Source organism: Euleptes europaea, chromosome 6, assembly GCF_029931775.1.
Source record: "Euleptes europaea isolate rEulEur1 chromosome 6, rEulEur1.hap1, whole genome shotgun sequence".
NCBI lineage: Eukaryota > Metazoa > Chordata > Lepidosauria > Squamata > Sphaerodactylidae > Euleptes > Euleptes europaea.
In genome coordinates this window covers 75,576,600-75,589,096 of record NC_079317.1, presented here as the reverse complement: position 1 = coordinate 75,589,096, position 12,497 = coordinate 75,576,600, and the positions used below count along the sequence as shown (strand labels likewise).

The following is a 12,497-nucleotide window of genomic DNA, read 5'->3' as shown; positions in this document are numbered from 1 at the left end:
TGTTTGCTTCGGGGGGGATGTTGTTGGGGGACTTGAGGGATACTCTTTTGGTGTTTGCCTGCTTCTCTCAAGCTCATCAGATACATTTGTTAAGTAAGCAAACATATTATAAAATTTGGGTAAGTCTCCTCACAAGACAATTGACTGTAAAAGACTGCTCTGTTACTTCCTGTGGTTTTGGGAAATGGGAAATGTGGAACTTTTTTATTGGAGTGTTTTTTTTGTTTTGCTACTCTTTATAAAATGTCTCCATTTTAAAATATCACGTAACCAGGGCAGACATACGCAAGTATGTAGTGAGAACATGTAGCTGGTAGATGGTTCCCAAAATGTTTTAATGCAATTTTTATTTCATACAGGCAGTTCCAAATTGAAAAGACGGTGAGTAACATCATATGGGACTGTGTGATTTTTGGCCCAAGTGAGATAGTGAGGTAACTTGCATTTGTTTTCCATCTGAGGAATACCCTCCCTGCTTCGGTGCCATATTTGCCTTCTACAGCTCCTAAATGAATTTTCAAAACAACACATTAGCGTGAACGATCTGGCACCTGTTCAGGGGCGCATGATGCTAGCCTGCTCAATTCATTAATAATTGTCTGAGGGCCCTGAGCAAATGTTTCCTACAGCATGCACACTTCAACATTAATCTGCTGTTGTTGCAAATGAAGACGGGATGGCAGGAATTTTGTCATGGAGTCAGAATGTTGTAAGTTCAGTAGGTTATTACAGCAGCAGGGCTGCAACATTCACTCTTGTTTCCACTCTGGTTCAGTGTAAATCTGAGGCAGCTGATTGAGATCACATGAAGATTCAGAGTTAGGTGAAGATTCAGAGTTAGGTCATTACACTAATAATACCAAGCTGCATCCTGACGTCTTTAACAGAAACCCCAGTTAATATGAACACGCAAGTCCTGTGCATGGGTCAATGCAAGTGTGCTAACTGAAGCTGAACTCAAAAGATTCAGGTGATGTTGAGTGGTAAAACTTTAGCCTTGGGTAATTGGCAGCTCCCAATGTATTTTGATTTTCTGATAATCCTACGATACAGACGACTATTTATGTTGGCTTGATGGAATGCCATTCCATCAGGGGAATTAACGGGTCATTTAAACAGGGTACCGTATTGCGAGAGAGTATGTCAATGTGGTTCTGGCCAAATAGACACTCTTCAGCATGCTTTATTTAGCCGTGACTTGCTCAGTGAGGCTAGAGATAGATGGATAAAGCCTTTTATCCGGGAATCTGTCTCCAAATTGGACAATTTGAGGGTTATTTTAGCAGGGGGGATTTTAATATTACATTGGCAGTTGTCAAATTTCTTTCTCAGACAATTAAGATTAAAAAATATTAATTTCTTTATGGGCTAGTTAGATAGTTACTTTTTCTTTTTTCTTATTTTGATCTCAGTGTGACATTGTTAAGGGTCAAATTGGCCATGTGAACAATATCATTAAAGTAAGTATTTAAAACTTTAGCCTCCACTGGTCATTGAGGCTTGTTGTTGTAGCACAGTGGAAGCAGCCAAGAGCTCCTTTCAGCAAATGAATCCAGTCTGAGCTTACAATGTAGAGAAGGCTGAAACTCAAATCAATAATAAAACAACACGTTATGCTTCAGAACTGTGTCTACATGTAGATGGTTCCATCTGTGTCTCACCGAGTATGTACTCTATGTGGTCTTTATTTTAGATCGTTCTACATACAAACAATGGCCCTCCCTCCTTCTCACCTTCCCTTTGCCCTTTGTTTTCTCTTACCCCAGGTGGATGTTGTAGAACAGGATAATCAGTGTGAAAACTGAGCTTTTCAGTTGTGTAAGCCACATTGTTAGCATCCATTTTGTCTTGTACTTGCCATGTATGACTGCGAAAGAATAGGGAGAAAGAGAGACAGAAAAGAGAGGGGTAATTATAACAAGTCTGTCTATAAAACCCTGGATATCAGAGTTCTTTAAAAAACAATGGCCGGTGGTAACATTAATACCCATGTGAGTCACCAGAGCCTACCCCTGTTTTGAAATGACTCCTTTAGAAACACATGAACAGAAGGAATCAATTGTAGAGGCAACACCTTTGATATTGTCCTTGGATTTACACTTCCAGCAATGATCACTCAAAGAATGGAAGGAGGCAAGGCATATGGAATGCTATCAGTATTTCCACTTCTCCTTCTCCATTTTTTTCTCTTAAATGGTTGTTTTCTTTTGCGTGGCCTTGGAGGTAAATAGTGCAAAAATTATAAACAATGTATCCAAAATGTTCCAGCATTAGCAGTCTTTGTGCAGGGCCCCGAGGAGGAAAATAGGACTTCTGTAATGTGGTATGCAGAGCCTGTTCTCTCCATCACTTGTTTCCATCTGAGGGTTGGCTGGGGAAAGGGTTCACTGAGTCTGAGGAGGGTCCATAGCTCTGGTGCCCATAGCAGAGGTTGGATTAAGCTCCAGGTCACTAAACAACAGATTATAAGCATTCTTATAATGGCTAAATTTGGGTTTCCTTGTTGATTTGGATTGGATTTCTTCTTCAGTGAAAGTTTGGGACAAGTCCAAGGGTCCCTTCATAAAACTGCCTTTCAGGACAGAACAAATGTTTCAGTTGAAGATGCTGATACTTTTTGTCTGTCTCCCACCCAAAGAAAGAATGGCCCAGCTTCTGCTCCCCGATTCCTTTCAGATGTTCAGGATGGCTGAACTAACATAAACAAGAGAATCCTGCTGACAACAGCAACAAATGTCAGACTATAAAATAGTTGAAAGACAAGGGCATGTGCAAGATGACACATTACAATGTAGTCCAAATATGCTTTCAGTGGCAAAACATGGAGCAGAGGCCAAGACTAAAAACCGCAGGCTCCAGTCGTTTTAATTTTTGTGTGTCAACAACAAGAAACATAATATATACATAGATCAGACATTTGTCTAAGAAGTACATGTCAATATATGGACAATAAGTGATCAAACAATAGTCATAAAAGTGATTTAAAATGAAAGATGTGGACACTCACTAATTTGGTAAAGAGGTACAGACCCAGTGTTCAAGATCCTACTCCGTTGGAAAAGCAGACATAAAAATTCTTTTGTAAAACACCTCTGTTGTGCATGAATCACTTATATTATGCATATAAAGTTTTAATTTAGGCAACATAGGACCGATACTACAGGCAGGTTTTTGAAAATTCTGCTAAGATAAATAAATGATATGTAAAAGACTATTTAACTGTTTAGGGGAAACCCATCTGATGGTTAGTGTTTTATGTACTCAGTGAGCTCATTACGGAAATATGAAAACCTCAACCACATTTCCACCACACTCAGCTGGCGTGACATCATCATGGCCATTACGCTTTTGGTCTCTTTGATTAAAAAGGCTCCAAAGCAATTTAGTGTTTCCCAAGCAATTTGATCCTTGTTACTTCCTTGCTTAGGAGAAGTCCTACCGAAAGAGTAGGATAAAAATGGTATTTTGTAGAATTTAACATACAATTTTTAAAAAACCCTTCTTAATCTGTTCATACATCATGTCATATGAGGATTTTTCCATAGGGATATTCTTTGCATACAAGGAGATTAAAAAAATATATTAATGTGTCCAAATACAAAACTAGAGATGAACATGGTAGGCAGGCTGTGATTAAAGCAAACGTTTCTGAAAGAAAGTACGATGGAAGGCACAGTAGCAGGGGCAGGGGAAGAAACCTGGAGAATGGCAGATTTTATACAAAACCTGTGGACAGGAAGGGAATATTTTTGTCAACTAGGGATAGCTGATACCCCAAGGAGGAGTTTATACAGCCCAACTTCCATCTACGGTTGGTGAATATCATTCACTTCACTAGGTGAAAGTCTTCACCTGGAACTTCAGATTGGAATGAACTGCTGAATGCTTTGAGAAAGGGTCTCTTACTTTATCAGCTACTTGAACAAGAGATATCAAAGAACATTTGAACCAACGAATAAATCAGATGCATTCCTATCCCAAAAAAACTCCAGTTGGTTTGTGACATCCAACTACAGGCTTAAGAAACCCAACGTAAGTCATGTTTAAGTGTGCTAAAATAATAATGTAGAGATGAAAGAACATTCATGTCTACCAAAAGATATTCATTTTGACTGAGACAATAAAAAGATCTGTTCTGTTTTTCCCACTTATTGACATTGTATTATTGGAAGAGACTGAACAATTTTTTCCTTCAATAAATATGCCAGTTTGAGAGTTGTGAGATTTTTGGTCTTTTCCCTATAAGAATAATTTATCTTTTATAGGTTGTAGCCATGAACTGTTCCCATTCTTACTGATGATTATTAGTGCTTATTAGTCCTTTGGACTGGAGTGGTATACAAAGAGCAAATATTAGCAATTACCATTTAATTACAGGTTTTCAAAGCCATGCAGACTTAAACATAAACGATAGCTGAATTGCCAAGAAATAGATCATGTAATTCTAATGTAATCATTGTAAGAACCAGATCAAAGTTTTTAACTGAAGTACTCATTGTTTTCCTTGAGAAATACTAGACGTTGGTTATGTGCAGGGTTGTGCAAAAAAACCCCACGGTATTCCCAAATACCAAATACCAGTATGGTATTTGGATTTTTTTGGGTTTCCCAATTTTTCGGGTCCATTATTCTCTATGGGGAAAATTTCCGGGTGGCTGGGGGTGGGTGTTTAAAGGCACAGGCACCAAAATAGCAGCGGAGCTGCTGGTGCATGTCCTTTAAATAACCCTTACATTTGAAATACATTGGACCATGTGGTCCAATTTGATGCCCCCCTGAACAGGGTGCCCCCTGCCATCCTCCATTATTTCTCACAGAGGAGAAAAAAAACCCCTTCAAGCAGCTTCTAGGGCAAAAGCCATGCCTGCAAGCAGCAAATTACTGGTCAAAAGCCTCCCATGGAAGAACTAGCAATAAGCTCAACAGAACCATTGAAGAACCCAGAAATCCCAGTCGAATCACAAGGCAATGTGCCAAGCCAAACAAAACCAAAATCAAACCAGAGAATCTCTACAGTGGAAACTCAAGGTGGGGAGGGGGCACTTTTCAAGCCCAGCAGAACCCACTGCAATGTGTAGAAGCCTAGTGGAACCCAGTATCTCTGTGGCAGTGCACGCTCAACCGTTCAATGTTAAACCAGAGAATCACAGCAGAACAAATCCAAGCAAAGTTGGTGTCAATTAATAAATATGATAGGCAGGGTTTCAGGAATGAATGGAATAATGGGCTAGATTGCCTTATTTTGCCAAAGCAATGGATATGACCTTAAACTTTATACCTGCTCTCTTCATGGAACTTAAGTTATGACTTACTCAGCAAAAAAAATACTGGACACCACAGAGACTCTTTACCAAAGGATTGAGTAAAGTATCATATCAGTCGGCATTGTAACTCATAGGATGTGTCCCTTAAACATCTGCTTTGGGCATGTCCAGACGTTCATTTTTTTCTGGAAGTTATTCTTCATATCAATTCTGTATTAGAATGTTTATTGATTTTTGAGGATGTTTATGTACATTTTGAGGATGTTTATGTACATTTAAACTATCTGCCCAACTCTTGGAAGCTAACTGATGGTCAATGAAAACGGACCCTACACCTAATATTGTATTACAAAAATGGAGAGATAAATGCCCACCTCTTGTAAATCAATGCACTGAGGACCTCACAACTTTATGAATATTTATAAATATATATAAAATTCCTTTTTAATGAAATGTTAGATTTTGAGTTTTTTCCCTTTCTTGTCTCCCTTGTTTTAAATACATACATACATGCATACATGCATACATACATATACATACATACATACATACATACATACATACATACATACATAAAGAGTTATTTCTTATCACCTACTACCTGATCCTTTTAACTGGAAAGACAGAGGACTGAACCTGTGACCTTCTCCATGTAAACCTAATACTCTACCATAGAGCCACTGCCTTTCCTAGATTAGGGTCATATTTCTCAGGATTGCAGCCACTGGGACATCCTCCCATCTAATTGTGCACTTATGTAGTAGGCAGGATTGGACATGTTAGCCCTCTCTGATGTATCTGTGCTAATCTGCTGTTTGGTCTGGAAAGGGAATAAAGGAGGACTGAATCTAGAGTTGGTTCTTCTCCAAACAGCTACTGACATTGCTGCTGATTTTCTCACAGCTCTACAAAGGCCAGCTTACTTAAACACATATACACAATGCTCTGAAGCCTGTTGGCAGAAACAGTGTTTCCAAATTAATTCTATTCCTTAGATTCCCAACTCCTCCTGTCAGCAAAAAAACAACAACCTATAATCCTATAAAAAAATCACTAAACAAAGGGTTAACATGTTTACTTATTATCATGTAAGCATTTCAATTATATATTACAGTTTCCTCATGTCCTCCTAAGATCTCCCAGAAGAACAGCCCAGGTGTGTGTGTGTGTGGGGGGGAGACTTAAGACCCCTCTCCCAGTGTCTCAATTAGAATTCAGCCCAACTTGCAGGACAATGGAACCTGCAAGCTACTTGTAAGGCCACGGTTCACATTATACAATTATCAGAATCAAATGATAAATCTTCTACATTGTACTGTACCTACATGATTGCAAATTCCCCATGTAGAAAACTAACATGTTGTGGAGGGACTAAATTGAACCCTTCTTTCTTAGGGGAATTTTTCACGGAGATTTGCTGCTGTTTTGACGCTGATTTGTGTCGGATTTTGGTTATTCACTGCAGATACGGCTTTTCCCTGATAGAGGTATAAAAGCCGTGTTATGTCAGCGGCAAACCAAACCACTTCTGAGCCGTACTTTCCAGTAGAAGCGTGTTTTGTTGCTCGGATGCCCATGAAAAAATGTTTGCTTCGGTCCCGCTGTCTCTCCCCGTGACATCTCCTTTCTCCTCCCCCAAGAACGGTGATTGGCTGGGGGAGTTTCGCGCTTGGACAAGAATACCGCCCCTTTTGCTGCCTGCCTGCCTGTCTAGAGTCCTGGCACTTCTCTCCCTCCGTCCCGGAGGCTGGCGGGCAGGCAGGTGGCACGCCTTCCCCTCCCCATGCCCGGGATGGGCCTTGGAGCTGGGCCCACACCTCCAAGCCCAGGGGGACGTCAGATGGACGGCTCCAGGGGGAGACCGGCGGGGCCACGCCATGTGCTCCTCGTGTGCTGTGGGTGGTGGTGGTGGCAGCTCGGTCTAGGGCAACTGGACCCGTGGGGGGGATGTTCAAGGGAAGGGGCTGTTGGCCCCTCTACCCCAGCGGGGAGGGGGGATTTTTGAGAAATCGGATGGGAAAAATGTGCATCCTGAGAGCGGAAAACCCAAGGCAAAACTCCCTCCCATCACTCTTCTGAAGAGGGGCGGTCAGCCTGCTCTTATCTCCCTCCTCTCTCTCGATGCACTGTGGCTGGATCATGGCCGGCGCGCAAGCCAGGGGCCTTCTTTCCTCTCCCCCCTGCCATGCCCCTCTACCCCAGCGGGGAGGGGGGATTTTTGAGAATTCGGATGGGAAAAATGTGCATCCTGAGAGCGGAAACCCAAGGCAAAACTCCCTCCCATCACTCTTCTGAAGAGGGGCGGCCAGCCTGCTCTTATCTCCCTCCTCTCTCTCGATGCACTGTGGCCGGATCATGGCCGGCGCGCAAGCCAGGGGCCTTCTTTCCTCTCCCCCCTCGCCATGCCCCTCTACCACAGTGGGGAGGGGGGATTTTTGAGAATTCGGATGGGAAAAATGTGCATCCTGAGAGCAGAAAACCCAAGGCAAAACTCCCTCCCATCACTCTTCTGAAGAGGGGCGGCCAGCCTGCTCTTATCTCCCTCCTCTCTCACGATGCAATGTGGCCGGATCATGGCCGGCAAGCAAGCCAGGGGCCTTCTTTCCTCTCCCCCCCCTGCCATTCCCACTTTCAGCTAAACACTTCTCTGGGCACATGGATGCAATTCCTGCCCCCCCCCCCCAATCCTGTCTATCATTAAAGGGCAATGGGTTCCACACCTATAGAAAATAGAGGGAAGCTTTGAGGAAAGTGCTGCCTTGCCCCCGCCCCCGATTTGGAATCTGACTGTTCCAAAAGCAGAACACAGCGAGGGTGGAAGAAAAATGGAGGAGACCAGAGGGACTGGTGCTTGATTTTTGTGCTGGGGCTGGTGAACTGCACGAGGTAATCTGCTAGGCGGAGTTGGGGCGGAGCTGGGGGCAGGCATAAACAATGAGCCTGTTGGAAGGGGAGGCCTCCTGCAAAAGGGACAGACCAAACCATTGTCAAATACAGCGTGCTTTGTTCCCATGAAAAACCAAAACTACATCGAGATTGACAGGGATAAATCGTGGCCATGAAAAAAACATTTAAATCGTGTTTTTTTTTAGTCTGTGGCAAAACACAAGCAAAATCTACCGTGAAAAATGCCCCTTACACAAACCTCCTCGAGATACATAGAATCTTTTTTTCTGATGGGGGAGAACTCAAACATGCAATCACCTCCACTACTCATAACAGTCATAGCCTGAAGCAATATGGTCCGGGAAAAGTTTGCCACTTGATTTGGCTAGTCGCATGCCAAGTGAAGAGAGAATTGCTCGTGTTGCTAAAGGCAGTGCTGTAGTAATTACTTTTGCTGGCTATCGGAAGTGCTAATTTTGGGAAGCAGACCCAACTCTTTGAAAAAAGGTTTTCTTTGATAGTAGTGAGGAAGGAAGAAAAGGTCTTAACAACTGAATAGTCCAAACAAATCCAGAAGTTTAGAGGTAAGCCTTACATGGAGATCGTATATACCTTTCACTACCAGAATTCCATAAAACGTATCAGTTATTCTAAAAAGGGTAGGAATCCCAATGAGGTAACAGCAACATTTAGTGCAAAGGCAGGACAAAGCCAATGCAGAAAGACAGAAAACTGTTGAAAAACAGGGAGAGAAGCACAATGACAGTAGGCACAAGGAAGCATTAATGTTGGAGAGACACCAAAATTGGCCACAAGTGTTGAATTGAACCCATTTAGAATACTTCCATATGATAATTTGTCCACCACAGTTTTATTGCTTTTCAGCCAACAGAGTTTCCATATGGCTGAGGGGCTGGCACAGGAGCAGCATGGGCTATGCGGTGTATGTGAAGCCCTTGTGTACAATCAGCAGAATGGAAAGGTTTCCAAGGTGAGGCAAGTACCTTTTCTATGAAGAAGCATTCAAGATGTTGTGTCCACACAGAAATGCCCATGTCCCATCGATCAGGAATCCATGTGCTAACAACAAGCTCCCCCAGAGGAAACATTAGCCCACTATTCCAGGCTACTAGCCTAAAACAACAGTAGTCAGCCAGCAGCTTAATATTTATACATAGTATCTGGTTTCATCATATGTTCAGAAATCAAAATCTTGGTTTTAACCAATCTTGCAACTAAGGTTTGTAAAATGTCATTATAACTGCATAGATCCACCTCAACTGTACACATTCATGTAGGCAATTCTTTTTTTTTTAACTTATGGAATTTTTACCCCCTTTAAACAGGATTGTTTGGTCAGGGCTGGAAAGTTTGTGGTGTTGATAGTGTCCTTTCTACAAATTGCTAACATAATTCATAATATAAATTCACTGTAGAAATGACATGAAAGAGCACATCAAGGACTAATTTGAGGAGTTTTTCTATAGCTTTCCAAAGTGGCAGCTTCCCAAATTTTAATTTTTGTTGCTGCCAATTTCAGCATAGCATGATGGGTTTTGGGGTTTATTTTGTTTTCCTCCTACCATTCACTTATTACTTGGCTGAAACATTCCCTACAGCTCTCTTAATTAGCAAGCAACTGACTAATGATACTGAAGGCTCTTCTTTATTCTCAGTCTCAGAAAGAACCAATGGATGGGGATATTTCCCCCGTCTTCACCATTGTTTGTTCAGTCAATGCTGCATGTGCCAATGCAACTCACATGTGGCCTTGTATAAAAAAAGGTTTATCAGAGGCAAGTAAATCATTGCTGCTTCTGTGTTCTAATGTGGAAAGAATGTGGCTCTTCCAAGCCAAGATTCTGAATATATTTTTTCCTTCTATTTATTTCAAGTTGTTTCAGACAAAGGAGAAGATGCACTTCTTATTTCCCAGTTAGTTAACTTTTGGGCTGCAGGGCTCAAAATAAGACGGACGTTCTGCTGGAACTCTTATTATCCTAGCCAAAAGGGGAAAACATTAGGGGTCTTCTTTGGCTGGAAGCCCCTGGACGTCCTTTTTGTAGCTTTTCAAGTTAAGGAAAAGTGACAGATATGGTGTAGTTACAGATGGTAACAGTTAAATATGGGATGTTATTTTCCTTAGCCCCTCCTCCACTTTCCAAATTACATAAGATAATCAATCATGAGAATTCCAGTGTATGTTTTCACAATGGTTGTCCAAGCATTTGTTTTGCAACAAGTCAGGGCAACCTTGGGATTTATGCAAGACCTGGAGAGAGGGAGTCATCCTGGTTGCCCAAAACCTCATGTTTACATAATTCTCAGGAAGCACAGGCAGAAGAAGACACAGCAGGAAAGATTATGGGAGATAACACAAGGATTAGTAGCTTGGCAAGTGGGGTACATCAGACTGCATAGGCCATGGGTGTTGAACTCAATTGTTACAAGTGCCGGATATGACAGTGCCACTTGGTTGGGCCGGGCCATGCCTTATTAGCCAGATCAAGAGTGGGGTGGTGGTGGCTGCCTCAGTTGGCTTGCGAGCCAGATAAGAGCTCTCAAGGGGCCGGATCTGACCCATGGGCCTTATGTTTGACACCCTTGGTATAGGCCTAGGCTACCAAACAACATGGTAAGCCTGCTGAGTCACATGACATCACTGACTGGGGAGAGGGGGTAATGTATTAAGCCACTTTCACATGACACACTGCTTTCTTAGAATAAGTGCATCATCATGAGAATACCAAACTAGTCTGGGTTTCATATAAATGACCATGACATTTTGTGACTGGCTCCACCTCCTGTGGCAGCCATTTTGTAGTTGCCCCCACCACCCTGTGTTAGAATTCCAAAGGTATCTGCAAGCTTGAAAAGGTTGAGTACTCATGTATTGCAATACTCTAACATTCAGACGGTTGAATCTTGTAAATGTTCTCTACTTTCCATGAAGCGGATGAACAAGTGGAGGGATTCTCCCTAACTCTTTTAGCATTGTCCATAAAGTCTGACAAAACTGGCAGAGAAACTGTCAAAGGAGCCTCAGAATAGATTGGCGCCAAAATTTTCTCCTTAGGCTTAGTAGCAGATGAAGTAATGTCAATCTCTAAGGATTTAGCCATACGCAGCATTTGTTCAGTAAAGCCCCAAACATCCTCATTAGGTGAGCCAGGCAGAATACCACTGAAGGTCTCATCAGGGGATGGATCTGAGGGAGCCTCGGAACCAACATCAGAGCGGCACTGGGCTGAATCTTTATCAGAGTCCGATCCACTGCCGTAAGAAGAAAATTGAGACTCTCCAGCTGGACCTGGAACCGGAGGATGCCCTTGGGACTGGAACAGCACCGGCCATGGTGCCAACTATTGATGAAAAGTAGGTGGGAACCATGGCATAAAATAAGGGTTCCAATGAGCAGGATTCTGCATAGGCCACTGCTGGGGCCACCAAGGATGTGGACCCGAGGGCTGTTGAGTTGGCATGGATCCAAGTGCCTGTGCTGAAGTAGAAGGCTGGGTTGGAGCCAAAGGCATAGAAGGAGGTAAGAACATATATTTTGCCAACTACAAGTCAGACATGGAGAACTCCGGGAAAACCACATGGGAACCAGGGGACTCTGACCCCAAATGAGGTGAAGGAGTTCGAGGAGGAGGTGGAGTGGCCAGGTTCTCCAAAACAATGGGATCCATGTTGCTTGGAACTGAAGAGACCACAGTTGCGGGTTTAGAGGTTTTAGTGGATTTGGCAGACTTCTCCAAGTGCTTTGTCTTGCACGTGGCTTTCTTGCCACCCGGTTTGGAGGAGCTCTTCTTCTGAGCCTTGGACTCAGATGAGTCAGACCGTCGCTTCCAATCCGTGGGGACTGGATCCACAGTCATGGAACCAACCGGTGTCTTTGAGCACAATAAAGCCTTTTCATATAGCCAAGACTTAAGCTTATCAGCCCTGGCATTTCTAGCTCTGGGCGTAAACAGAAGACAAATTCGACAGGATGCCAGGTTATGAGTTTCACCCAGGCAATAAACACACAGACTGTGATTGTCCAATTTCGGCATTTTAGCGTTGCATTTCTGACACTTTTTAAAAACTGCGGTGTCAGTGGACAACATTTTAGACACTTAATAGAGCTATAAGGAACGTATACGTCACCAAAAATTAGTGAAGAAACTAGCGAAGCTAGAGAGGTCCTTTCCCAACGGCGGCAGAGAAAGAACTGAGGGAATAGGGGGGCACAGCCCACTAGAGGGCTCCGTTTCAGCAGGAAAATGGGCACATGTGCGGAGAGTGCGGCGCCCTCTATTCTAGCCTTTAGAAACTATGGAATCTTCCTGGAGGCAGGCCTGCGTG

At 42.9% G+C, this 12,497-nt stretch overlaps 1 protein-coding gene across 1 annotated transcript in view; it reads right to left on the bottom strand.

Annotated features, from left to right (window-relative positions):
• BBOX1 (gamma-butyrobetaine hydroxylase 1) overlaps positions 1–12,497 on the bottom strand; it is a 50,335-nt gene that overhangs the window by 9,565 nt on the left and 28,273 nt on the right. Inside the window, exon 4 of the mRNA XM_056851477.1 lies at positions 1,762–1,867. Coding sequence (XP_056707455.1) covers positions 1,762–1,867 — 106 coding nt within the window. The remainder of the gene's footprint in view (positions 1–1,761; positions 1,868–12,497) is intronic.